General features: G+C 39.1%; 2 protein-coding genes across 4 annotated transcripts in view; both read right to left on the bottom strand.

The window, feature by feature from the left end:
* Positions 1–13,913, bottom strand: part of GAS2L3 (growth arrest specific 2 like 3) — a 58,336-nt gene extending 44,423 nt beyond the window's left edge. For all 3 annotated transcript variants that reach the window (XM_042947499.1, XM_042947501.1, XM_042947502.1), the window contains exon 1: positions 13,809–13,913. The gene's annotated coding sequence lies outside the window, so the exon portion shown is untranslated. The remainder of the gene's footprint in view (positions 1–13,808) is intronic.
* Positions 13,914–21,408: 7,495 nt separating this feature from the next.
* NR1H4 (nuclear receptor subfamily 1 group H member 4) overlaps positions 21,409–25,927 on the bottom strand; it is a 74,138-nt gene continuing 69,619 nt past the window's right edge. The window contains exons 9-10 of the mRNA XM_042944658.1: positions 23,590–23,703; positions 21,409–22,148 (exon numbers count right to left, since the gene is read on the bottom strand). Coding sequence (XP_042800592.1) covers positions 21,910–22,148; positions 23,590–23,703 — 353 coding nt within the window. The 3' untranslated portion in view covers positions 21,409–21,909. The remainder of the gene's footprint in view (positions 22,149–23,589; positions 23,704–25,927) is intronic.

Here is a 25,927-nt window from a genome sequence, read left to right as displayed (position 1 = left end):
ATTCTACATAAGCTATTTTATCCATAAGGTGCTAAAGACAAAAAAAAAAAAAAAAAAAAAAAAAACCAGAAACAAAAAACAGCAATTTTAACTCCAAAGTACTATTTTTGAAATGTGTAAGAAAAAACTACAATTTAATTAATTAAGTTAGGTTAATAAAATTCTTTAATGTATTTTTAGAAAGGAAAAAAGTTGAAGAGTTTAAAAACACTCACAATAACATAGACAATAACATATAAAATTTAGGAATATTGATTGCTTATACGAGCATAATATACTAGTCTATTTTTTATTGTAAACCACCATTAAAACATTCTAATAAAAAATATAAAATGGTTTATAAAGCTATAATGCTATCAATTTCCAAGGAAAGTTATTTTCTCCTCTAAGATATACCAAACATACCACTTTTCTTTCAGGAATATTTCTGCTGGTACCAAAGTTGAACTTGAGCTAAATCTAACAAAAGTCTAATATTACATCACGTTTTCTTTGCGGGAAGGCAAAGGACAGCAGAATGTCCTTTTTGATGTCATTTTTCCTTCCCTCTACCATAGCAAAAGGCCAAAGTACAATTGAGCATTACTAATAAGCTTGTTATGCTTCCCACGAGCTAATTCAGTGGGGAATACATTTTCCTTTAGCATAAATAATCCTTTGTCCTCAACAAAGATCCACAGTAAGAAGCTTCCGAGACCATTTTTTAAAAATGCAGCAAAGAAGCTGCTCCCATTAAAATAAGGAGTCCCACATAATCAGACAAGAGCTTTAACAGTTGGAACTGCCAACCCAAAACAAAAGAAGGCCTAAATTATAAGGCGTGTGCAAATCAAGAACAGTGACACATTCACAAAGAAGCTATCACAAGAATGTTTAGTAGTTGCACTTTTTATGCAAAAATCCAACAGAATTCGTTTTATGAAAGAAATCAAGAATTTGTGCACAACCTTCAATCACTTGAACTTTAGCAGAAGAGTCTTTTGTATATATATTTTCAAAACATTCTTCTTGTATAATGCAAAGAACTACTTTTAAGATGACAAAATATGACCATCTAAATTACCTTTAAAAAGAGATTCTTTAATAAAATCGTACTCAGATAAGCTATAATGTATCTTCACATAGGAAAAATTATCACATATGCAAATACATATTTTATTGAGAAATTTTTATAAACTGAGATGTATCAGTAAACCATCAGTTAATTAATGAGTAGTCACCATGTCCCAGATACTAAGAGCCAGTTGTAGATATTTTCTAGTCACTTACTATTATCTTTCTAAACCATTTTTGTGTCTCAGGCTTTTAATCCCAAGAGTAGCATCTATTCTAGAGTTGGCCCCGACCCCAGTCTGCATCATAATTATGATTCTTGCTTCTCACTCATTTGATTACCTATTCTCCTCTTTTCTATCTTTCCCTAAAAGTCTCAATCTCTATTTTTCTCATATAAACCAATTATGCTGAGTCAGCAGCATTTCTTTTTTTTTTTTTTTTTTTTTTTTTTTTTTGGGGGGGGGGGCTGCATCTTAATTAGCAAATTATTGCCTTTATTTTGTTTTGTTTTTGTCTTTCTTCCTTTTGGGGGGAGTCTATTTCTATTCTTTGCCAACTTGAGGAAGTCCTTTCCCTTAGATTTGGGCAAAAAGACCTCTCATGTGACCAAGTCCAAACTATACTGTAACACTGCTGGGAATCATTCACAAGACCAGGAGCTTATCCAGAGATCATAAGGGAAGAGTACTATACTTAACCTTTAAAATCTGGGGAAAACAAAACACAGAAGGCACTCACCTACCTGAAACTTGAATAGGATTTGTACCTAACCCACTTACTCATCTTAGAAACAAGATCAGTCATGAGGTCCTTAAGATCATTTATGGTAAGCCTCTTCATACCAATTTGACTTCAGATCATGATTGGCAAAAATGCCAACCTGTTGAACTGATCCTTTGTCCCATAGCTGTAGGCTCTGAAACCGAGTACATGTTTATTCCTCACCCATGTTACAAGATATGGCGGGAGAGCATAAAGTGGCAAAGCTCATTCCTGGTACAAATCAGGGGGCCAATTTAAAAAAGAATGGCAAAAAAGCAAAGAAATAAGGTAAGTTTTTTTCAGAAAAATAATGATATTAACTGCACCGTACCACATATCGTACTCAGACACCAGATTATTGCCAAGATACATAAGCTGCAGGGATATGGTAAATTCCAAAGTTGGGATAGTGGGATAATGTTTACTGCTGAGGAGAGGGAGGAAGATGAGATTGAGGAGAAATGGCTTTCAACTGTACTGGTAAGATTTTATTTCAAGATAAGTGGTGAGAACACAGGTGTTATACTAGTCTGTACACCTTTCTGTATGTCAAAAACCATGTCATCATTTTTCAAGGCTTCATTTAGAAAAAAGTTGTAAAAGATATCCTCTCTTATTTGTTCAGGGGGAAAAATGTCTTAGCTTTAAAATTTTGAGTTAAATATTTTCTAAGTTGCCTACTAGGAAAAATAGAAATGTTATAGTCATACAAAACATATTTCACTTTTTTAATGTGTTCTAAAACAACTCACCATAGAGACACCAGCTATAGTAGTAAAAAATAGCAGACACATGGGGCGCCTGGGTGGCGCAGTCGGTTAAGCGTCCGACTTCAGCCAGGTCACGATCTCGCGGTCCGTGAGTTCGAGCCCCGCGTCAGGCTCTGGGCTGATGGCTCGGAGCCTGGAGCCTGTTTCCGATTCTGTGTGTCCCTCTCTCTCTGCCCCTCCCCCGTTCATGCTCTGTCTCTCTCTGTCCCAAAAATAAAAAAAAAAAAAAAAAATAGCAGACACATCTGGTTTGAATTCCAGGTCTAGCATATTAACTATATGACCTTGGGATTCTTAATTTCTCTGATTCTCAGTGTTCTCATCTGTAAAATGAGATACCACCACCTCCTTCATATGGCTATTATAAAGATTAAGTGAGATGATACATATAAAGGACCTGACAGATAACTAGCACTTAACAAATTAGTTGGTATAATTAATACTGTGATGAGACATAATTATAGTTTATTTAACATAACTTATCAAATTAAAAAGAGATAAGGCTAATAACGCTCAGAAATCATTAAACATAATATGGATAACTTATTTTACTAACATAAATAAATACAGTTATAAGTGGAAGCAAAACCTATAAAATGCCCATGTCATAATTGGGAGGATACTCACATATTAATTTATGACTCACAATTCTCTTGGCTAGAATAAAAGTCTTTAGGAATTTATCTAACATAGGCCCTTTGCTCCATTCAGCCTATCTCCTCATTGTTCTCCCTCAGTTTCATTCGTTTCTGTGGCTATATTGCGGTTCGGGCTGTATGCTTTTCCATGTGGTGTATTCTCATTCATTTATTCAACAAGCATTTACTCTTCCTCTGCAGTGAACTAGCACCATAGGCAAGAGACACAGTAATGAATGTAACAGACGTGTGACTGCCCTTACGGAATGAATACACCAGTGGGAAGGTTTAGAAAAAAAAAAAAAAAAAGCAACCACACAAATGAATACACAGTGTTAAATCATGATAACTGCTTTGAAGAAAAGAACGGGGAAGGAAACAGCTACTTTAGACTTAGATTAAATGATTAGAAATGGTTTTGCTGGACGGAAAACATGAATTTGAAGAATGATAGGATTTAGCCAGAGAAAGAGAGGAAGAGTTCTAAGTATAGAGAATAATTTTTGTAAAGACTTTGAAGAGAGAATGTGGCACATACCTAGAACTGAAAGAAGCAGGTATGGCTGAAGCATGGAGAATGTGTGGCTTAGGATGGGGTTGAAACATTAAGCAGCAGCCCCATCACACAAGACCATGTTGAGGAAATTAGATTTCATTTTAGGAGCAGTGAGAAACCATGGAAGAGCTTTAACCAAGGGAGAGACGATCTAACTCATAGTTTCAAAAGAACTCTCTGAGGGGGAGAGAGGAGTATGGGAGTGAAATAGTAATGGGTTTAAGAGAGAAAGTGGGAAGGAAACCGAAAGGGGAGTGGGTAGAGATGGGAAAAAGAACCAGGGGAATCAATGAAAGAAGGAGACAAAGACAGGGGTAGAAACAGTGAGACCATATAGGAAATGGGAGCATACAGGAAATGAGGTGGAGAGGTGCCTAGCAGAGGAAGGGTTAGGAATCTACTGCAGTACTGCAGTAGTTTGGTGACAAATGATGGTGACTGAACTAGAATGTGGATAGTGTCTCTACTCAAGAGAAGTGGATGGATTTGATATCCACTTCAGTTAGAACCAAGACTTGATAATGGTTAGAAATGGAGAGGTGGATAGGAGGGATGTAAGGACAGAGTGAACTATTAAGAATGACTCCCAGGTTTCTGGCTTAAGCAACTGAGCAAATAGTGGGAGATGAGGATGATGGGGGTCTGAATAGATCAAAGCAGGGAACAGAGTACTAACAGGTCAAAAGTGCTGTGCTTTGGTCATGTTTAATTTGAGAAGTCTTTAAAGACAGCCAAGTGGGAGTGTCGATCTAGCAGTTGGAAATACTATTCTAGAGCTAAGAAAAAAGTTCAAGGAGGTAGAAATTGTCAGCAACTACTTGGGAGGTAAAGCCACTGAAAAGAATGAGATCATCTAAGAAAGAAATGGAGAAAACAGTGATAAAGGCCTAAGAACAAGTCCTGACAAAATCCAACATTTAGACATGAGAGGAGTTAGCAAAGGACATAGAGAAAGAGGAGTTGAAAAGATCCCTCATCTAAGATCATCTCAGCTAACCGGGCTTATAATTTATTACCTCCTCCCAGTAGCCTTCCTGACTGGTCTGAATTACTTCTGATTTTATCTTTAACTCTTGAATTCACATAGCATTTCTCAATCACGTCCTTTACACTGCTTCATACCATTTTGTATTATTTCTGTACATTGCTTCACCAACTATAAGTTCCTGGACTGCTGTTGGAAACAGTATTGAAAAAAGTATTCAAGCCTAAAGTTTAGGAAACATTTTTGGTAGGAAAAACTTCAAAATCTCTGGGGAAAACTGGGTTGTCTCCCTTCTCCACACTGCTTTTGTTGTAGAACAAAATGTGACAGTAGGTTAGAAGTGGCTACATAGTAGACAAGTATCTACTGGGAGACCATTTTTGGTATTCTTTATTATTTTCATTTATTATGTAACCTAAATTGATAAATGATTTTGCCTTTCACCCAGCATGTCCAAAGTGAAATATGTACAGTGGTTACTGGTTAAGGTACCAGCAGGTCAAGTGAGATGCCTTAGAATCACTAAGAATAAGAAAACGACTAAAAATGGTATATAGGCAAAGTATCCAAGTGAAAAGGACAGAATAGCTGTGCCAAGGGGCAAGGATTCTGGAAGCAATGTGCTACTCAGGAATTTGTATGCCTCAGTGGACAGTACATTTTTATTACATCTTAAATAAACTCCATTTGTGGTAGACAGAATAATGACTCCCCAAAATGTCTACATCCTAATCCCCAGAATCTGTGTGTGAGCAAGATGTGCTTTACAGATTAAGTAAATTAAAGACTTTGGGATAACAGATGATCTTGGTGAGTTCAATGTAATCACAAGACTCTTTATAAGAAGGATGCAGAGGCCAAAATCACTGATAAACATAGATGCAAAAATCCTCAACAAAATATTAGCAAACTGAATTCAACAATACATTAAAAGGATCATACACCATGATCAAGTGGGATTTATTCAAGGAATGCAAGGATGGTTCAATATGCACAATCAATCAACATGGTATATACCATGTTAACAAACTAAAAAATAAAAATCATATAATCATTCAATAGATATAGAAATAGCATTCTAACAAAACTCAACATCAATTTATAAGACAAACTCTCAACAGACTGGGTATAAAGGAAACACTACATATCAAAGGTCATATATATCAAGCCCATAGCCAACATCATATGGTCAAAAACTGAATGCCTTTCCTCTAAAATCAAAAACAAGACATGGATCCCTACTCTCTCTACTTTTATGCAACATAGTATTTGGCAGTCATAGCCAAACCAATTAGGCAAGAAAAAATAAAAATATCTAAACTAGAAAGAAATAAAACTGTCACTATTTGTACATTACATGATATTACATATAAAACACTGTAAAGATCACCAAAAAATTCTTAGAACTAATAAATGAATTCAACATTTAGACAAGAATCAATACATAAAAATCTGTTGTTTTGCCCCATGTCAGGCTCTGAACTGATGGCGCAGTGCCTGCTTGGGATTCTGTCTCCCCTTCTCTCTGTCCCTCCCCTGCTCATGTTCTCTCTCTCTCTCTCTCTCTCTCAAAATAAATAAACTTTAAAAAAAAATCTATTGTTTCTATACACTAATAATAAATTATCAGCAAGAGAAATTAAGTAAATAATCCCATTTACAGTGGCATCATAAAGAATAAAATACCTGGGAATAAATTTAACCAAGGAGGTAAAAGATGTGTACAAACTGAAAATTGTAAAACATCGATGAAAGAAACTAAAGAAGACACAAATATATGAAAAGATATTTCATGCTCTTAAACTAGAAGAATTAATGTTTTTAAAAGGTCCATATTACCCAAAGCAATCTACAGATTCATTGCAATCCCTTCCAAGATTCAAATGGCATTTTTCACAGAAACAGAACAAACAATCCTAAAATTTGTATGTAACCACAAAAGGCTCCAAATAACTAAAGCAATCTTAAGAAAGAAAAACAAAGCTAGAGACATCACTCTCCCTGTTTTCAAAACTATATTACAAAGCTGCAATAATCAAAACAGTATGGGTAGCTATACTTGCGATAAGTACAGAATAATGGATAGACTTGTGGAATCACTATGTTGTACACTTGAAGCTAAAGTAACAATGTGTGTTACATTACACTTCAATAACAACAACAACAAAAACAGTATGGTACTGGCATGAAAATAGACATACAGATCAATAGAACAGATTAGAGAACCCAAAAATAAACCCATGTTTGTGGTCAATTTTTAACAAAGGAGCCTAAAATATGTTATAGGGAATGAACAGTCTCTTTAATAAATGGTGTTGGGAAGGGGCACCTGCGTGGCTCAGTCAGTTAAGCATTCAACTTCGGCTCAGGTCTGATCTCATGGTTTGTGAGTTCAAGCCCAGTCAGGCTCTGTGCTGACAGCGTGGAGCTTGGAGACTGGAGCCTGCTTCAGATTCTGTGTCTCCATCTCTCTCTGCCCCTCCCCCCACTCGCACTTTCTCTGTCTGTCCCTCAAAAATAAATACACATTAAAAAAATTTTTTTTAATGATGTTGGGAAAACTGGACAACCACATGCAAAAAAATGAAACTGGATCACTATCTTACACCATTCACAAAAATTAACTCAAATGGATTAAAGGCTTGAATTTGAATGTAAGACCTAAAACCATAAAACTCCTAGAAGAAAACATTGGCAGTAAGATCCTTGACATCAGTCTTGGAGATGATTTTTTGGATCTTACTCCCAAGGCAAAGGCAACAAAAGCAAAAATAAGCAAGTGGGACTACATCAAACTAAAAAGCTGACGCACAGCAAGAAAACCAACAACAAAATGAAAAGGCAACCTATGGAATGGGAGAAAGTATTTGCAAATCATATATCTGATAAGGGCTTAATATCCAATTCAACTCAATAGCAAAAAAAAAAAAAAAAAAAAGGAAAGGAAAAAGAAAAGGAAAAAGAAAAAGGAAAAGAAAAAGAAAAATCTGATTAAATAATGGTCAGAGGACCTTACCTTTACGGACATTTTTCCAAAGAAGACATACAGATGGACAGGCAGCAAGACATCATGAAAAGACAACATCACTAATCATTAGGGAAATGCAAATCAAAACTACAATGAGATATCATCTCACACCTGTCAGAATGGCTATTATCAAAAAGATGAGAAATAACAAGTGTTGGTGAGAATGTGGAGAAAAGGAAAACTCATGCACTGTTGGTGGGAATGTAAATTGATATAGCCGCTATGAAAAACAGTATGGAATTTCCTAAAAAAAAAAATGAAAATGAAAATGAAACTACCACATGATCCAACAATTCCATTTCTGGGTATTTAATCAAAGAAAATGAAAGCAGTGATTCAAAAAAGATATATGCACCTCCATGTTCACTACAGCATGGTTTACAACAGCCAAGATACATAAACAATGTAAGCGTCAACTGATGGATGAATGGATAAAGATGTAGTACACAAATACAATGGAATATTACTCAGCCATAAAAAAAGAATGAAATCTTGCCATTTGTGACAACATAGATGGACCTGAAGCGCATTATGCTAAGTGAAATAAGTCAGAGAAAAACAAATGCTGTATGATCTCATTTATAGGTGGAATCTAAACAAACAAACCAAGCTTACAGATAAAGAGAACAGATGGGTGATTGCCATAGGTGAGGACTAGGGGGTGGGCAAAATGAGTAAAGGGGGTCAAAGGATACAACCTACAGTTATAAAATAAGTAAGTCATGGGGATGTAATTATAGCATGGTGACTGACTATAGTTAATATTTTATTGCATATTTGGAAGCCGGTAAGAAAGTAGACTTAAAGGTCCTCATCACAAGAAAAACAATTATAACCATGTATGGGGATGGATGCTAGCTAGATTTACTGTGGTGACCATTTTACAAGATATACAGATATCAAATCATGTATATTGTACATCTGAAACTAATATAACATGATATGTCAATTGTGCCTCAATAAAAATAAATACATTTTATTTTTAAAAAGGATGCAGAAAAGTCAGAGAAGGCAAAATGAGAAGCAGAGAGAAAAAAGGAGATATCATGATGGAAAAGAGGCAGAGAGGGAGACAGATTTGGGTTGTGTCACTGAGGGCTGTGACGATGGAGGAAGGAGTCAGGGAATACAGGCATCCTCTCAAAGCTGGAAAAGGGAAAGAAATGGACTTTCCCCTGGAGCCTCCAGAAAGAAGGAAGCCCTGACAATATCTTTTTTTCTTTTTTTAGCTCATTTCTGATTTGTGACCTCTCAAACCATAAGATCATACATTTGTGTTGTTTTAAACCACTAAGTTTGCGGTAATGTGTTCTAGTAGTAATAGGAAAGTAATACACATCTTAAGTGGAGAATGGAAACTGCACCCAGAGGGTCAAGACATTTGGTCTGAAGAAAGTGATACACATCCAGAACATGATTAGAACATATAGCGAGCCCATCATGTTTGAAGCAATGAGGAAAATGGCACCAGTTGTAAATAGTATGCTAAAATATAAACAAAACCAACCAAACAAAAAAACATGCAAAATTTATAGGTGAAACCCATTGTGCTATGCATTGTCTACCATCATCATCATCACCATCATCATCACCACCAAAGGGCCCTGCCTCTGTGTAACTGAGATCATTTATTCATTTACTCACTCATTTAACATTTACAAAAGCTTCCTGTGTTTACTACAGGGAACAGCACCAACATTCGCCAAGTTAAACAGGTCATCCATGATTCCTTCCTCTCCCACGCCTCCACCGCCTCCTTGAATCCCTCAGTCAAAACAATCTGTGACCATATCTTATTGCTTGTACCTCTAAGTTTTCTCTTCAACATCTATGGCCACCCCTCTAGTTCAAGCCACCATCACCTCTCTCTAGCTTTACTGAAACAGCTTCCAATCAGTCACCTTTTCTCCAGCCTTGGAAGTCTCCAACCTGCTCTTCACGTACTACAGCCAGACCGATCCTTCACAAACACTCATCTGAGGACACCTTACTACTCCCCTGCTTAAAACCCTTAATGACCCTCCGATGCCTTCAGGATAAAGCCCCAACCCCCCCCCCCCCCCCCCCCACAAAGCTAACAAAGCTTTATAGGTTCCTGCTAGCCTCTTCTCTTGATCCTCACACTCCAGCTATACTGAACTTCTTTCAGACCCTTTGAGCATGCTCTCTCATCTCTGGGACTTTGACATGATGATCTATCTACATGCAACAATCTTTCTCCTCCTTTCCTCAAGACTCCCTCCTACCTATTTCCAGATTCAATTCCTCTAAGAAAAAAAAAAAAAACACAAAAAAAACCTCATGAACTCCCTCCCCACTTTAGGGTACACAGCAATCAATACATGCTTCTATTTTACTCTATACTTTATAAAATAAGAATCTTGGGGGGGGGGGGGGAACATTCTCCATTTCTTCTACTACAATAATAGAAATTAGTGCTAAAATTAATACCAGACTTACTCCTAAATACAATAAATGTTGCATTTATCGCTAAAGGGAACATGAAACAATAATGAAGTAAATCTGTGGTACATGCATTTAAGGAAAAAGCAGCTTCCAAAACAGATGAAGACTCAAGAGAAAGAAATAAGATTCTTAGAGCTTCATAAAAAATCACGTTATTTGCAAAATTATAGACTGTTCATTTGTTGGGAGTCTTTGCTTTTCTATTTGAAATTTTTCTCTTGCAATGTTTCATAGAGATTCCACCTGAATAACTTAATTTTATGTTTGATAGAACTATTCATTTATCATAAAAATTTTTAAACAACTTACAATCAGTTAGCCTTTATATATGATAAACTAAAAGACTCTATGGAAAACATACACATACACAAACACTAATATAAAGAAATGTAAAAACAACATAAAGCATCTATTAACAGGAAGGTGCTCAAATAAGTTGCAGTACATTATTCAGCAACTTGAAAAAGAAAGAGATATAGCTACTGCTACGAAACGATGTCTATTATACGTTATGTGACCAAAAGCAATCTGCAGAGCACTATGCATGTTATTAGGATCACAATGTTTTCCAAATTGGGGGAGGGAAGGTGTGAAAAAGAAAAACTCCTGCACAAACAAGTTTTTCAACAGCCAATTTTATTTTTAGAATAAAAAATAGTAACAAGTCATCCATCAAGAAAAAATAAGTCATTATGTTTAAAACTCTATGTAAAAGGAGTTCTTCACCATAGCTAATATTATACTGTTACAGAAAAATGTATGGTGTGTGATAGTAGGCAGAAGTCTCTATTAGTCAGCACTTCAGCAATATCTATCATATGACTGATGGTCTTTGTACTATAAATTCCTAAAAGCTTTCAACATCAAAGATGAAATTAACATTTAGTGCATTCGCTACATTTTATTACCTTCTAGTTCTTTGGAAATTAGTGATTTATAAAATACATGGTAACTCTGTTAAAACAAACTACTCTGTAGCAAAGTAATAGCATGAGAAAACTTTTTAGAATGAGAAACACTGAAGAAATACAATTGTAATTACTGCCTTATCTTGTAAGCATGGCTTCTGAGGCATTTCTCTGTGGCAGTTAAATTTCAATTAAAAATGGGGAAACTGGCAGTGGGACAAACTTACTGACAGACTCAAGCTTCCTACTCTCTCAAATTCCATGTATATCACATGGTTCATTAGGAATGTAAAGGTGTATCTGATATCAAAGTATAGAAAGCAATAGGTAACAAGAAAGCAAAACACATGCACACATTCACGCAGACATACACAGACATGTTACTGTAAGAAAGTAAAATCTAACAATCCGTATTAACCTTAATCCCTTACTTTCCTCATCAACAGTAGGCTTGAAAATATTATTGAAATAACTGAACTTTCTTCTCTTATCTCCAAACTTGAGATTTACAGGGGGGGGAAAAAAACAGTAGAGGAGTGCTGCATAGTAAAAATATAGTGAATACACAAAAGCTAAATGGAAAAATACAAATTGGGAAACATTATTTCTAAATTGGCAAATTCTCCAAACACCACTGGACTCATTTAGTGTTTTAGTAATACCACATTTGTTACTGACTTTATTCTCTTATCACACACTTTGGTCTACCATCACAAATTATTTCATTATTTTTTTTTAATTAAAGAAGTGTTCAGAATAAACCTATGCCCATGGCAGAAATGAACCTGGGCCATACAAACAACTCTGGGCAGAGAAGTTATATAGTGCTGGGAATATAAATGAAGGGCGGTGTGACACAAAGAAAAGCGTGGACTGAATTCCAGGAGGACTTAGTAGGTTATTTGCTTTCTCTGAGCTTCAGTTTCCTCATCTATTACAGGGAGATAACATCAACTACATTACAGGATTACTTACAGGTTTAACAATAATGTAAGTTAAGCACCTAAAACACATACCTGCACATCCTAGGTAATAATGAGTCTGATAAATAGTAACAGTACTTAGTATGTGCCAGATACTATTTTTAATGCTTTACAGGCATTAAATTAATCGATGAATGAGAACTCATCGCTGCCTCTGGCACTGCCTTTACCTTCTGCTCTCTCAGCCCTTTGGGTGTAGCTTGAAACTTTCAATACAAATTAAACAGCACAGAAATAATAATAGCTCTGTGCCGGGCACTGTACTAAACTATTTACATGGATTATTTCATTTAATCCTCATAACAACCTTTCCATCAATAAGGTAGGGAACTAATATTAACCTTCTTTCACAGATTAGGAAACTTATTTAGCCTTAGAAAGATTAAACAACTTGCCTAAGGTCACACACATGGTAAAACCTGATTTCAGAGCCTGAATGTTTAGCAATTCTGCTATGCTGAAAAGAAATATTACTTTTAATTCAGTAATGTCAAAATAGCAGAGGCATCTACTATCCAAAGTCGGTTGGCTTTTAACGAGCTTTTGAAACAGATGAGTCAGACAACTTGTATCAGAATCTACGCTAGAAAATTCTCATCGGTTTCCACTTTTTCATTCAAATCCATTCCAATCTCCTCCCAAAGAAAATCTGAGGTGGTGAGAATTCCAATTCTTAACAATTTAAGCGCCAAGAGAGGTGATCAAACAGCAGTTCACTAACTGCTGATCTTCTGAGAAAGTAGTTGTTAGCGCGCTTCATCCGAGCAAAACAAAACCCAAAGCGTGACTTGGACTGGGCCTGCAAAAAAAAACACCCCATCTCTTCACTTAAAGACTGGATCAGCAACTCCACCGTGCGTCCCGTAAAGCACTCTTAAATCCATAAAATTCAATCCCTGGGTTTGAAAAGATTAGTTAGGAACCAGGAGTGACTCCACGAGGAAGCAAGCTTTCCAAGTTCTCCCTGGATTTCCAGAGCAATCTACAAGTCTTCCCTTTCTTTTGCAATCCTCCCCCAAGGCAGCCCTCCAAGCTGAGGGTTGCAGGTGGGAAAGCAGAGCCCTGCCCGGACCAGAGAGAACAAGTAGGGAAGAAGCTGTAAACTTTGCCGGCAGGCAAAAAGGAAGGTCTGTGTCACTCTCTCTCCAAGGTCAGTAACTTCATTCATTCTTCCAAATGGTGGTGTTGAGGAATCAAGTGACCCTTATCTGTGCTACGCGCTTGGGGATAAGGGTGCCCCCGGAGACCCTCAACTAAACTGCAGGCTCTGATCCCTCTCTAGATTCCAAAGCGGAGCGGTAAAGGCGGATACCTCTTTCCCCACCTACTGTGTCTGCACCTGCCGTCCCCCCGCCCCTGCACACCTGTTGCCCCTCACGCCACACACAAGGGTCGGCAGGGGAGGGCAGGGGAGGGCAGGCAAAACTTCACCTTGACAGCCCCAGGGACCAATCAGACGACGCGAACTCTGCGGCGGGCCAATCGCAGAACGTCTTGGATCCCGCAGCCCCAAACAAACCACCGCTTGGACTCCGCTGAGCGCGAGAAGGGGGGGGGGGGGGGGGGGTCCCTCGACCGGCTCCTGAGGGGCAGCAGCCCCTAGAAGGCGAGGGAAGGCTCGCGAGTTAAAAAGAAGGCAAACGGGGAAGTACTCACTCGCCCTGGCGCGGGATGGTCACTTCTTCCTGCGGGGTGACATCTCAATTCAATCTGTGCGGCGCCGGCACGCCCCTGACCAACCGCCGCCGCCTCCGCCTGAGCCTCCGGGCTCGCAGCGGTTCGCCGCCTGTTTCGAAAGGACCAATCAGAAGGCGGAGGGAGGGCGTGGCTGGAGGCCCCGCCCCGACCGCCGGGAGCACGCGACCGGCGCGCGCGTCTCAGTCAGCCCAGGGTGCCCCGCCTTCCTCCTCTTGGCGTCTCTTGGCGTCTCCCAACTCTGGTGGCCAAACCCCGCTTTTTTTTTTTTTAATTTTTTTTTGACTTTTATTTGTTTTTGAGACAGAGAGAGAGCATGAACAGGGGTGGGGCAGAGAGAGAGGGAGACACAGAATCGGAAGCAGGCTCCAGGCTCTGAGCCATCAGCCCAGAGCCCGACGCGGGGCTCGAACTCACAGACCGTGAGATCTTGACCTGAGCTGAAGTCGGAGGCTTAACCGACTGAGCCACCCAGGCGCCCCGCAAACCCCGCTTTTCAACCGAAAGGCAAAGTGGCTCGGTCACGGAGCGAGTCCGCGCATCTGGCCCCTACGCGACCTCAGCAGCCCCGATATTTGTCCCGATAGGCATAAGAGGTGAGGCAGCATCGCCTCCAAACATCCTGAAGAGTTGCAAGGTAGAGTTCAAGGGCGTTGCCCTGAGTTTTATTCACATCTGTGAAGAGCCCTTACCAACCCTAAGCCACTGGAGATCTGGCTGTACTGAGGGCGCCACGGTTTCCGGAGACAAACTGTCACCCAGCAGGAATGGGAGTCGCTTCCTGACAGAGGTCCCTCTTCCTGTGAGGGGTTGGTGGTGAAAGATGGAGAGGATCCTGTAACTCCCAGTCACAACTGGAAGCAAAAAGAGGATGTTGGCTCTTCAGGAAACATACCAGGCAACGGAGTAAAAAAAAAAAAAAAAAAAAAAAAAAAAAAAAAAAAAATTTAACCGTATCACAATGAGGGACGCTTATTAGCTGCTGTGAGGGCTTAAATAAAGCAGAGACTGGAGTTCGATGTAGCAATAAAGAGGTCTCTAACTGTAACTGGCTTGCTAATAGTGAAGAAGAAAAAAAAAAAAAAAATCAATGGCCAAAAGCCTGGAGGCCCAGATCCTTCCCCTCTTGTTGGATTTTGTCAGGTCACGTCACTTCCCCGGGCCTCAGTTTCCCATCTGTAACGTGAGGGGGTTCCCCTGGAGTGAGGTTCTCTCTCTAGCGTTTATGCCTTCATTCACTCAAGAACAATGAGGAGGTTCTGCTGCTGCTTTGCTGAGGAGACTAAAATGAAGACAGTCCCCGCCTCCAAAGTGCTCAGCGGCCTGGTACAGGCTGAGTGAAGGTGTGCCAGAGAGGAAACCCCCAACGGTCACGGAGGGTGACCATCAGAGGTTCAAAAGGAGCTGAGTTTTGAAGGATGAATAGGAATCTGCCAAGAGCGAGGATAATTGGGAATAAGGAGTGCTCATCACGTTTCCAGAGATGTGAGAGCATCTGGAATGTTCTGGGAATTGTAGTTTTGAATGACTAAAGTTTGGGGATTGGGAGATGGGTCACGCTGGAGGCGTAGGCACGATGAAAGGCCTGGTAGGTGCTCAGGAATTTAGAATTTTTCTTGGAAGTCGTTTGGGATTGGCTATTAAAGGGGTATGAGGTTTCAGAAAAAACAAAAAACAGTTTCCAAGGATTTTTGAAGAATAGAATAAGACTGGCGACAATTCCCCCCCCGCCCCAAAAAAAAAAAAGTTAGCCATCGCCTAAACTAATTCAAAAGTGATACAGCTGGAGAGGAAGAGGTCTCTGGAGATACCTAAGAGGCTGACTTATCTGGACTTGGTTACCATGTGACAGCGGTGCCAATCTAAGGAATGTGGGGAAAGAAAACTGCATTTGGGTTTCAGTTTGAAGTGTGGGAGGAACATGCAGGGTGGTTAGTTCTGAAGTGGTTTAAACTGGCTGATGCAGGAGACACAGATTTGAGAAGTTAATTCGATAAATATTATCAAGTACTTGCTCTGCACCAGACTCTCCCAGCACAAAGGGTCCTGGTCTCACAGAGCTTACGTTCTGGGGTGGGTGGGTCAGATGGCCATTCAAACCTTGACAGTCTAAGTGGTAATTGAACCTGATGCCCTGGAGTGGTTGCTCCTTTTTGACTAAAGTTAATCCCAGAACCCTTTGCTCCCCCTGAGTGCAGCAGATCAATTTGCACAGGCCCTGCTGTTCAAATAAACACATGTTTTATAATGTTTCTGTTTAAAACTAAAGGACAGTTTGTCACGTGACATCATTTAGCCAAATTTTGAAGTGGAGTTGTAGCTTTAAGTTGGATTTGTTGGGGCCTAATATAAAAACCTGGCCACTTCTCTACAGAACTTTTAAGAGTTGTTTGACAAGTCGTTCGTTTTTTTTTTTTTTCTTACATGCATACTATGTGCCTAAACATTTGAATACCACTTAATAAAAGTTGAAAGTATGTTGTACTCCTATATGTACTCTCTCTCCCTCATACACACACACACACACACACACACACACACACACCACTTCGTATTTCTGAAGCACACACTGAAACTGGCAGCAGGATATTTCATGCTTGCTTTCTTTTTATTTTCATAGTCTTTGTAGTTTGTCTTGGTAACTTCTGTGCCTTATAAAGATATAAGACAGTGTGGAAGAAAGTGACTCTGCAATCAAAACGTCTATGCAGGGGCACCTGGGTGGCTCAGTTAAGTGTCCAACTGTCCAACTCTTGATTTCAGCTCAGGTCTTGATGTCACAGTTTGTGAGGTTGGGCTCTGTGCTGACCGAGCAGAGCCTGCCTGGGATTTTTCTCTCTCCCTGTCTCTCTGCCCCTCCCCTATGTGCTCTCTCTCTCAAAATAAATAAATAAACATTTTTTTAAAAGTCCATTAAATCACTTTAAGCCCATATCCTTCACTGAATAAATGTATAGATTGGGTGAGGAGTTCTCTTCTAAATTCTTTGATTCTTGGTGCTTTTCCCTTCTGTTCCCTTCCCTTCTTGTGCTTTTCCCTGCTTTTTACTTTCTGTACAAAAAGAAAGTTCTGTTGCTTTCTACATCTCACTTTTACATTAACTCCCAGTTGGTAACCCACACCCTAAGTGCACTCACCATCTTACCTATCTTGATTTTAACACTGCAATTACTAATTGAGGGTTCCACTTAATGAGGTACAATCTACTTTCATGTGTAGATTTTCTAATTAGTGGTTAGGTTAATAGACATATTTTAGAGGTCCTTATTTTACTTGAAATTGCCATGGTTAGAACATGTACAGCAAGTCTCACCAGTCTGTGTCCATCAGATGACAAAGTCTATTATAAGTTATGACTTTGCCAGAATTATGAAGATGTACCTAGTTTAAGAAAGTACCATGCTTGGAAATCTAAGTTTTAAAAAAAGTTATTACATTAGGAATAATCATTTATCTGACTAATCAAACATCTCTACAGAATACGGAAGAACCTTCAAAATCATATGCACCTTGGATGTTGAGATATGATTTGGCTTTTTCACAGCCCTGAAAGAATGCTCTAGTGCTTAAAATATACCATAATTGCAAAAATAAGTTTAAAATGTATTAAGAACTTAGTGTGAGACCTGAAACCACAAGAGCCCTAGAAGAAAACACAGGCAGTAATTTTTCTGACATCAGCTATAGCAACACTTTTTTAGATATGTCTCCTGAGGCAAGGGAAATCGCAAAATAAATTGGGACTACATCAGCACAGCAGAGGAAACAATAAAACTGAAAGGCAACCTATGAAATGGGAGAAGATATTTGCAAATGACATATCTGATAAAGGGTTAGTATCTAAAATGTATAAAGAACTCAGGCCGCCTGGTGGCTCAGTCAGTTAAGTGTCCTACTCTCAGTTTCAGCTCAGGTCATGATCCCAGAGTCGTGGGATTGAGCCCAGAGTTAGACTCTGCACTAAGCGTGGTGCCTGCTTGAGATTCTCTCTGTCTTTCTCTCTCTCTTTCCCTCTCCCCACTTTCACTCTCTCTCTCTCTCTCTTTGAAATAAAATATATATATTCAAAGAACTTATACAACTCAACACCACAAAAACAAATAATCCAATTTATTTTTTTCAAATAATCCAATTTAAAAGATAGAAGACATGAACAGACATTTCTCCAAAGACGACATACAGATGGCCACAGACACATGAAAAGATGCTCAACATCACTAATCATCAGAGAAATTCAAAATCACGATGAGATATCACCTCACACCTGTCAGAATGGCTACAGTCAAAAATACAAAGAACAACAAGAAAATACAAGAAATACAAGAAACAAGAAGTGTTGGCAAGGATGTGGAAGAAAAGGAACTCATGCACCATTAGTGGTAATGCAAACTAGTGCAGCCACTGTGGAAAACATCATGGAGGTTCCTCAAAAAATTAAACATAGAACTACCATATGATCCAGTAATTCCACTACTGGGTATTTACTCAAAGAATACAAAAACACTAATTTGAGAAGATATACACACCCTTATGTTTATTGCAACATTGTTTACAATAGCCAAATTATGGAAGCAGCCCAGGTGTCCACCGATAGACGAATGGATAAAGATGTGATACACACAGAAGCACACACATGCACACTTACATATGTATGTATATATATGTAAGTATATACAGTGAACTATTATTTATCCATAAAAAAGAATGAAATCTTGCCAGTTGCAACAACATGGGTGGATCTAGAGAGTATAATGTTAAGTGAAATAAGTCAGAGAAGAGACAAATACCATATGATTTCACCCATTTGTGGAATTTAAGAAAAAAAATGAACAGAGAAAAATGGAGACAAACCAAAAAACAGACTCTTAACTACGGAGAACAAACTGGCAGTTACCACAGGGAGGTTGGTAGGGGAATGGGTGAAATAGGTGAAGGGGATTAAGTGTTCACTTATCTTGATGAGCCCTGAGTGATATATAGAATTGTTGAATTACTATATTGCATACCTGAAACTAATATAACACTGTATGTTAGGTATACTAGAATTTTTATTTATTTTTCATTTTTTTAATATTTATTTTTGAAGAGAGAGAGAGAGAGAGACCGAGCGTGAGTGGGGGAGGGGCAGAGAGGGAGACACAGAATCTGAAGAAGGCTCCTGGCTTTGAGCTGTCAGCACAGAGCCCGACGTGGGGCTTGAACTCACAAACTGCGAGATCATGACCTGAGCCAAAGTCAGGTGCTTAACTGACTGAGCCACCCAGGAGCCCCTGGAATTTTTTAAAAATACCGTAGTTGTTGCTTTTTTTGTTTTGTTTTGTTTTCTTTTGATTGATTAGTTGTTTTGTTCTGCATTTTGTGGCAGCTGCTGTTGCATTTAATGTCTTGATATTTTTGGGTGTCAATCTATGGATTATGTCCCATGTGAAGTACTGGATAAAATTTGGGGGCAATAGGAGTCTTGATTTATTCACAATCAATTAAACTACTCATTCAGCAGATAGTCTATTGAGAACCAACTACATTAAAAACAACATTAAGCTTATCTTAAAGAAATGTATATTATTATAAATATATATAAGTAATTCAGTGATATAAAATGTTACAATAACAACAGTTGTGATTAATACTAAAATGTTCTATCTATGTAGTGGGTGGAATAGTGTGCCCCCACGCCCAAATTCATGTCCATCTGGAACCTCAGAATGCGAACTTATTTGTAAATAAGATCTTCACTGATGAACTCCCTCTTCAATTTTGAGAATTTGCTAGTATGGCTCACAGAACTCTGGAAACAGTTTATTTACTATTACTGGTTTCTTATAAAGGGTACAACTCAATAATGGCCAAATGGAAGAGGCACAGGGTTGGGTATGGGGGTGGGGGAGAGAACATGGTGTTTCCATGCTCTCTCCAGCACCCTGTACCCCAGCACCTTGATGTGTGCACCAACCCAATCTCCAAACCCATCATTTAGGGATATTTATGGAACATCCATTACACAGGCATGATTGATTAAATCCCTGGCCACTGGTAATTGACCTCTCCCCACTTCAGAGTATCGGGATGGGGTTGAAAGATCCAGCTCTCTAATCACAAGGTTGGTTCCTCTAGCAAACATCTCCCCTTCAGAAGCACCTAGATTCCGCCCCCCCCCCATCACCTTATTAGCATAAACTCAGGTGTAGTTGAAAGGGGCTTGTTATGAATAACAAAAGATGCTCCTTTCACCCCTATTAGGAAATTTCAATGGTGTTAGAAGCTCTGTGTCAGGAACCAGGGACGAAGCGCCAATATGTATTTCTTATTGTATCACAATTAGTTTTCTACATGACAAGCATTATTATTTGCCATTACAAGGTCTTAACTACGTGAATAAATCCACACTTACAGGAGAAACTCTTAGCTCTCTTCCTTCCAGCTCATTTCTCACCACCTTCCGTACAGATGCCTTGTGATCTAGAAACACCAAACCACTCTCCTTTCCTAAACTGGATCTCATCTTTCACGCATTCAGAAATTTACTTCTCTATCTTAAGTATCGTTTCTCTACCAGCCCTCTTCCTTGGTGAGCCTGCAACTTCCCACTTGCTTTTCATTCGGGAACTAAATCCCTTGAGATGGTAGGGGCTGGTATCTTCATTTCACAATGGGGAAACCGAGGCTCAAGAAGGGTTGTGCATCTAGATCTCTCCCCAGATTACTTGTGCTTTTTAACATCTGCACAACTCCCTACCCTTTGCTTTTGTTCCTGCCACCCCTTCCACTTTAATCCTCCTCCCTTTCACCCTGATCCATGGAAGTCCTGGCTATCTTTCCAAGCCCAAGGGAAATCCCACCTCCATAAGACTTGCCCAGTGAGCCCATAAAACTTGCCTCTGCACTTCTTTATAAACCCCTCCTGGAAGTTACTTTGTCCCTGTAGGGATCTTTACTTAATGGGGATTCAAGTCTTGTTGCAGCAAGTGGAATCCAACTAGTACTAGCCCCAACCCATTCCTCTTTCCACTATGCTTAGGACTTCAGGGTTGCTCTAATATTTGAATACAAAAAACCTTTTGCATGCTAAGCAAAGCTTCATTTTGACTGACTTCAGGAGAAAGGGAGATATAAGCCCATTACTTACGGAAGGTGTTTTATTGTGTTCACCAAAGGATAATGGGGAGAAGAATGCAACAGTATAACAATGAATGAAGGAAATGAAGGAATTCCTGCTCTGGGGGAAGCATACAACAGCTGTGCACCCAGCTGTAGGAGTGTTTTCCAAAAGCAAAACAAAACAAACCAAAAAAAAAAAAAAAAAAGATTGATTATACGCTCTGAAGCCAATAGTGAGTACTTTTAAGAGAGAAAAGGGAATATTCCATCACTGGAGTTATCTGCATACTCTGGATTTGTAAATACTGCTTCAAGACCCTAATTGTGGAAAGGGTTTGCTTGAGGGAATACTTCATGTGAGAATCATTAACTTTTCTGTGTGCTATCTCTTTGAACTTCAAATGAAATAATCTGAGGGCTATTACAAATAAATGAATATTCACCAGGGCTTCTTCAAGGATTAGAAGAACACCATTTGTGCTGTGAGAGTTTACCCATCACCCCACCCCGGGGCCCCATATGATGTCATTGACCATTTAAAGAAATGAGTTTGTATATTTTTCAAATTTTGTTCTGGAAGAAAAGCCTGTTGCCATTATGCTCAGTTTATTGCCAAAATTGAACACAACTCTTTTATAAAATATATGCAACAAGGTAAGATAAAGAGCAAAATGAAATTTTCCCTATTTCAAAAGATAGAAGTGAAGAATGATCAGTTTGATTAGGCAAACAGGGCATGCCACTTAGAGTGAAAGAATCCCTGAAGCCATGTAAAATACAATGTAAAGAAAGTAATCCTATCTAGCTTCATATTTACAATGGTAGAAGTTACATAATTACTGCATAAATATTCATCAAAATTCTTGTGTGAAACCAGGTACAAATGAAATAAAAGAAAGTTATACATCAGATTTATATTATAAGGAAAATAAATCACTAGATGCTGTTGCTCCTGCAATGCTCATCACTGCACATCCCAGATTTCACAGAGAAGTGGGGTGAATTTGTGGTCATTTACTCTCCAAGACATCAGCATCTCGGCATGGTGATGATTGAATGTCCGCAACTCAGTCAGTCGACCCAGGAGACAGGCAAAGTGTTGGGGATTTTCAGGCTGATAAATCTTGCACAGCTTTTGTAGCACATCAAGCAGTGGTTCCTGAAGCTTCTCTACTGCCTCTCTGTCCTTTATGTATTGTCTGTCTGTTTTGAAGTTTAAAATAAGACGACAAAATAAAAAAGTGGAAAAGTATTCATTTGGCATAATAATAGCAATGGTAACTTTCTTGCAACGTAAATTACAAATGTGCACTTCTAAATGTACAAATAACATATTCAACTTGATGAATTTTCACACACACACACACGTATATATTCATGTAATCACAACTAGATCAAGATATAGAACATCTACTGGCCCACCACAGAAGCCTCTCTAAATTCTCCTTTTAATCCATGCCCCCAAAGGTAACCCATATGGTAGATATAAGCATCATTTCTAGTGGGTGTATTCTAAGTAGCAGAATTGCTAGGTCATAGGGTGCATATGTGTGTGTGTGTGTGTGTGTGTGTGTGTGTGTAGCTTTAGTATATATGGCCAAAAACTTTTTTAATTATAAGTTTTATGGTAAAAAAAATTAAGTAACAACTAGTTTCTGCCTCAATATTATATATAAAAATGGTTTAAGGCTAATATTGAAATATTGGAAACATCCTGAATACCCAAACATGGTAACAATTAAGTAAGTGATTGTACATTAATATGATAAATATGATGGATACATATATTTCAACAAAGTTTTACCAATATAATTTTTTAATGACATGGGAAAATAAACTTTAAAGAAAAGATACTATGCTCTATGTTATGTTAAAAAAGATGTAGGGGCACCTGAGTGGCTCAGTCAGCTAAGCGTCCAACTCTTGATCTTGGCTCAGGTCATGATCTCACAGTTCATGAAATTGAGCCCCATGTCATTCCATCTCCACTCTGATAGTGCAGAGCCTGCTTGGGATTTTTCTCTCTCCGTCGCTCTCCTCCTTGTACTTTCTCTCTCTTTCTCTCAATAAATAAATACATACATACACACATACCTACATACATACATAAACTTTAAAAAAAGTAAGTTTAAAAAGGATGTAATTTCCTTTACTTCCCTGTTCAAATTTCAATCCCTTAGAAAAGCCTTTCCTGCCCACCAATTATAACATTCTGCTGCCACTTTCCTTCCTTATATCCTCATCTTTATAGTTGTTTTACCATTACCACCTCGTGAAAGTTATTTTTGTTTCTTCATTTATTGTCTTTCTCATCCTACTAGGATGCAAGCTCTATGTAGCTATATTTGGCCTGTTTCTTTACTGCTGTATCCTCCATTGTCTGGAACCATGTTTAGTACATAGTAGGTGCTCCAAACTCAATTATTCAGTGAAAGACTTTAATGTTTACAAGAAAGGCTGGGAAGAACTACACTGAAATATTAACAATGATTCCATTTGAGTAGTGGAATTACAGGCCATTTTATTTTTTCTTTATGCCTCTGTGTCTTCTACACTTTTCTTTAAGAAATTTTATTGCTATTATACTGGAGAGGGAGGAGAATAAACAAAGGGCATAAAGATAAAAACATAACAATAAAATTACCTGGAGAGAGGATAACAATTGCTGTAAGCAGAGCATACTCTTCTTGAGTCATTTTCAATTCTGCAACACTTTTATAAAAACTAAACATAGGTGTTATATACTCATCAGAGATACCTATGGGGGAAAGATGAAAAATTACAGAGGCATAGTTAAATTTTTGAGTGACTAAAAAGTGAGAAACTACAAACATATATACATGCACATGTTAATATTTATGCACAAATAATGTCTATATTTTATTTGTCCAAAGGCAGGTCATTGCAAAGAAGGTCAGTTAACAAAATCCTCAATATATAACTTAATCAGTGATTTGTGTGTCCTTGATTTCAGCAATGCCTTTATTTTAGTCACTCCTGTCCAACAATAAATCATAATGTTCTTGAATTGCCCAAAGAATCTCCCAACTTCACCATTTTCTGGATGGGGTATGGTTAATCTTTTTAATATTAATATCTATTGTGGGGAATAGGCTTAAGAATTCCCTGAGCTTGCACCAATGGGTTAACAAGGCTTAGAGCAGAAAGTGGCCACAGGGCAAAAGCGGCCCAGTGTAGAACAAAGAGTAGAGCAGAAATCTGCTTCCACAGGACTAAAGCTTCCTAGAATAGGTAAACAGGTGAAGAGGGCAAAAAAGACCTCCTCCCCACTGGCCCAACATGGCGGAGAAGTAGGGGGATCCCGCATCTCTCAAACAAAGAAGTTCTGAAGCCAAAGGACTTTGAACCCCAACAGTCTGGGAGGAAAAGAGACTGAATCTACCAGGAAGAAAATGGGACAACTTGAGAAACAATAGGCGGGTGATTGTGAATTGGGGAAGATAAAACAGGCCACATAGACATGGAGGGGAGGGATCCCCTTCTGCGGAGAGACAAAAGGCAGAGAAAGAGCAGCTGGGGAAGTGTAGGACTGTATCTGGACAAGAGAAAAACCTCGGACTGGGACTGAGGAGGGATCCTATCTCTAACTGCAGGGTTTTCTTCAGACTGCGGCTGGCTCCCTGTTTGTGCACCTGGGGAAGAGGGGAGCCAGCCCTGGGTTTGGGGGTAGATCAGGGGAGCAGTCTGCAGTAGGAGAAAGTGGCCCCCTCTCAGGAGCACTGTGGGAAAAGGCAAAGCCTGCCTGCATCCACCACCCCCAGGGCCCAGCGAGGTTGGCGGGGCAGTCCACAGTAGAAGGCAACCCTCCCTGAAGTGCTGCGGCACAGACAAAGTCAACTAAGACCACATATTGTGCCACACAGAGAGGTGCTTCCCCAGTGTCAGAGCGCATGGAGTGGGTCTTTGATTCCCAGCCAAGTCCAGGATAAGGGGAGTTGGTGGAGCGAGAAGGACAGCCCCGTCTGGGCCCATGGCACAGTGAGGATGACTCAAACGGAGTCCACCGGGTCCATGGAGAAGAGACTGGGGGATCACCATCCCCCCCCCCCCACCACCAAGGCAGGGCTTCAGGGATCATCCGAGAGCCCCACAGTGGAGGCAGGACCAGCCTACACCAAACCAAACCATGCCCCTCCACACTGGGTAACTGTGTATCTACTGGAGCAAGACAGACCCTGTTTAACCAGAGAGACAGCTCCTCTAGACCAGTGCTGCAGCATTGCCTGGATTAATTCCAGGTCAATTCTGGATATACAGATATATTCTCCCCGCCATTTTTCCTCCTTATCTCTTCCCTCCTCTAGGCTGGTTACCCTGGTTATTGGTTTGTCTAAACAGACAAATGAAATCAAAGGCATCAAAATTAGCAAAGACGAAGTCAAACTTTCACTTTTCACAGACAACATGATATTCTACATGGAAAACCTGAAAGGCTCCACCAAAAGTCTGCTAGAACCGATACATGAATTCAGCAAAGTGGCAGGGTACAAAATTAATGTATAGAAATCGGTTGCATTTTTATACACCAATAATGAAGCAACAGAAAGAGAAATAAAGAAACTGGTCCCATTCACAATTGCACCAAGAAGCATAAAATACCTAGGAATAAAACCTAACCAAACATGTAAAAGATCTGTATGCTGAAAACTATAGAAAGCTTATGAAGGAAATTGAAGAAGATACAAAGAAATGGAAAAACATTCCATGCTCATGGATTGGAAGAATAAATATTGTCAAAATGTCAATAGTACCCAAAGCAATCTACACATTCAATGCAATTCCAATCAAAATTGCACCAGCATTCTTCTCGAGGCTAGAACAAACAATCCTAAAATTTATATGGAACCACAAAAGACCCCAAATAGCCAAAGTAATCTTGAAGAAGAAAACCAAAATGGAAGGCATCACAATCCCAGACTTTAGCCTCTACTACAAAGCTGTAATCATCAAGAGAGCATGGT

This window comes from Panthera leo, chromosome B4 (genome assembly GCF_018350215.1).
Source record: "Panthera leo isolate Ple1 chromosome B4, P.leo_Ple1_pat1.1, whole genome shotgun sequence".
Classification (NCBI taxonomy): Eukaryota; Metazoa; Chordata; class Mammalia; order Carnivora; family Felidae; genus Panthera; species Panthera leo.
The sequence above is the reverse complement of the archived record's forward strand: the minus strand, read 5'-3'. Positions and strand labels throughout refer to the sequence as shown.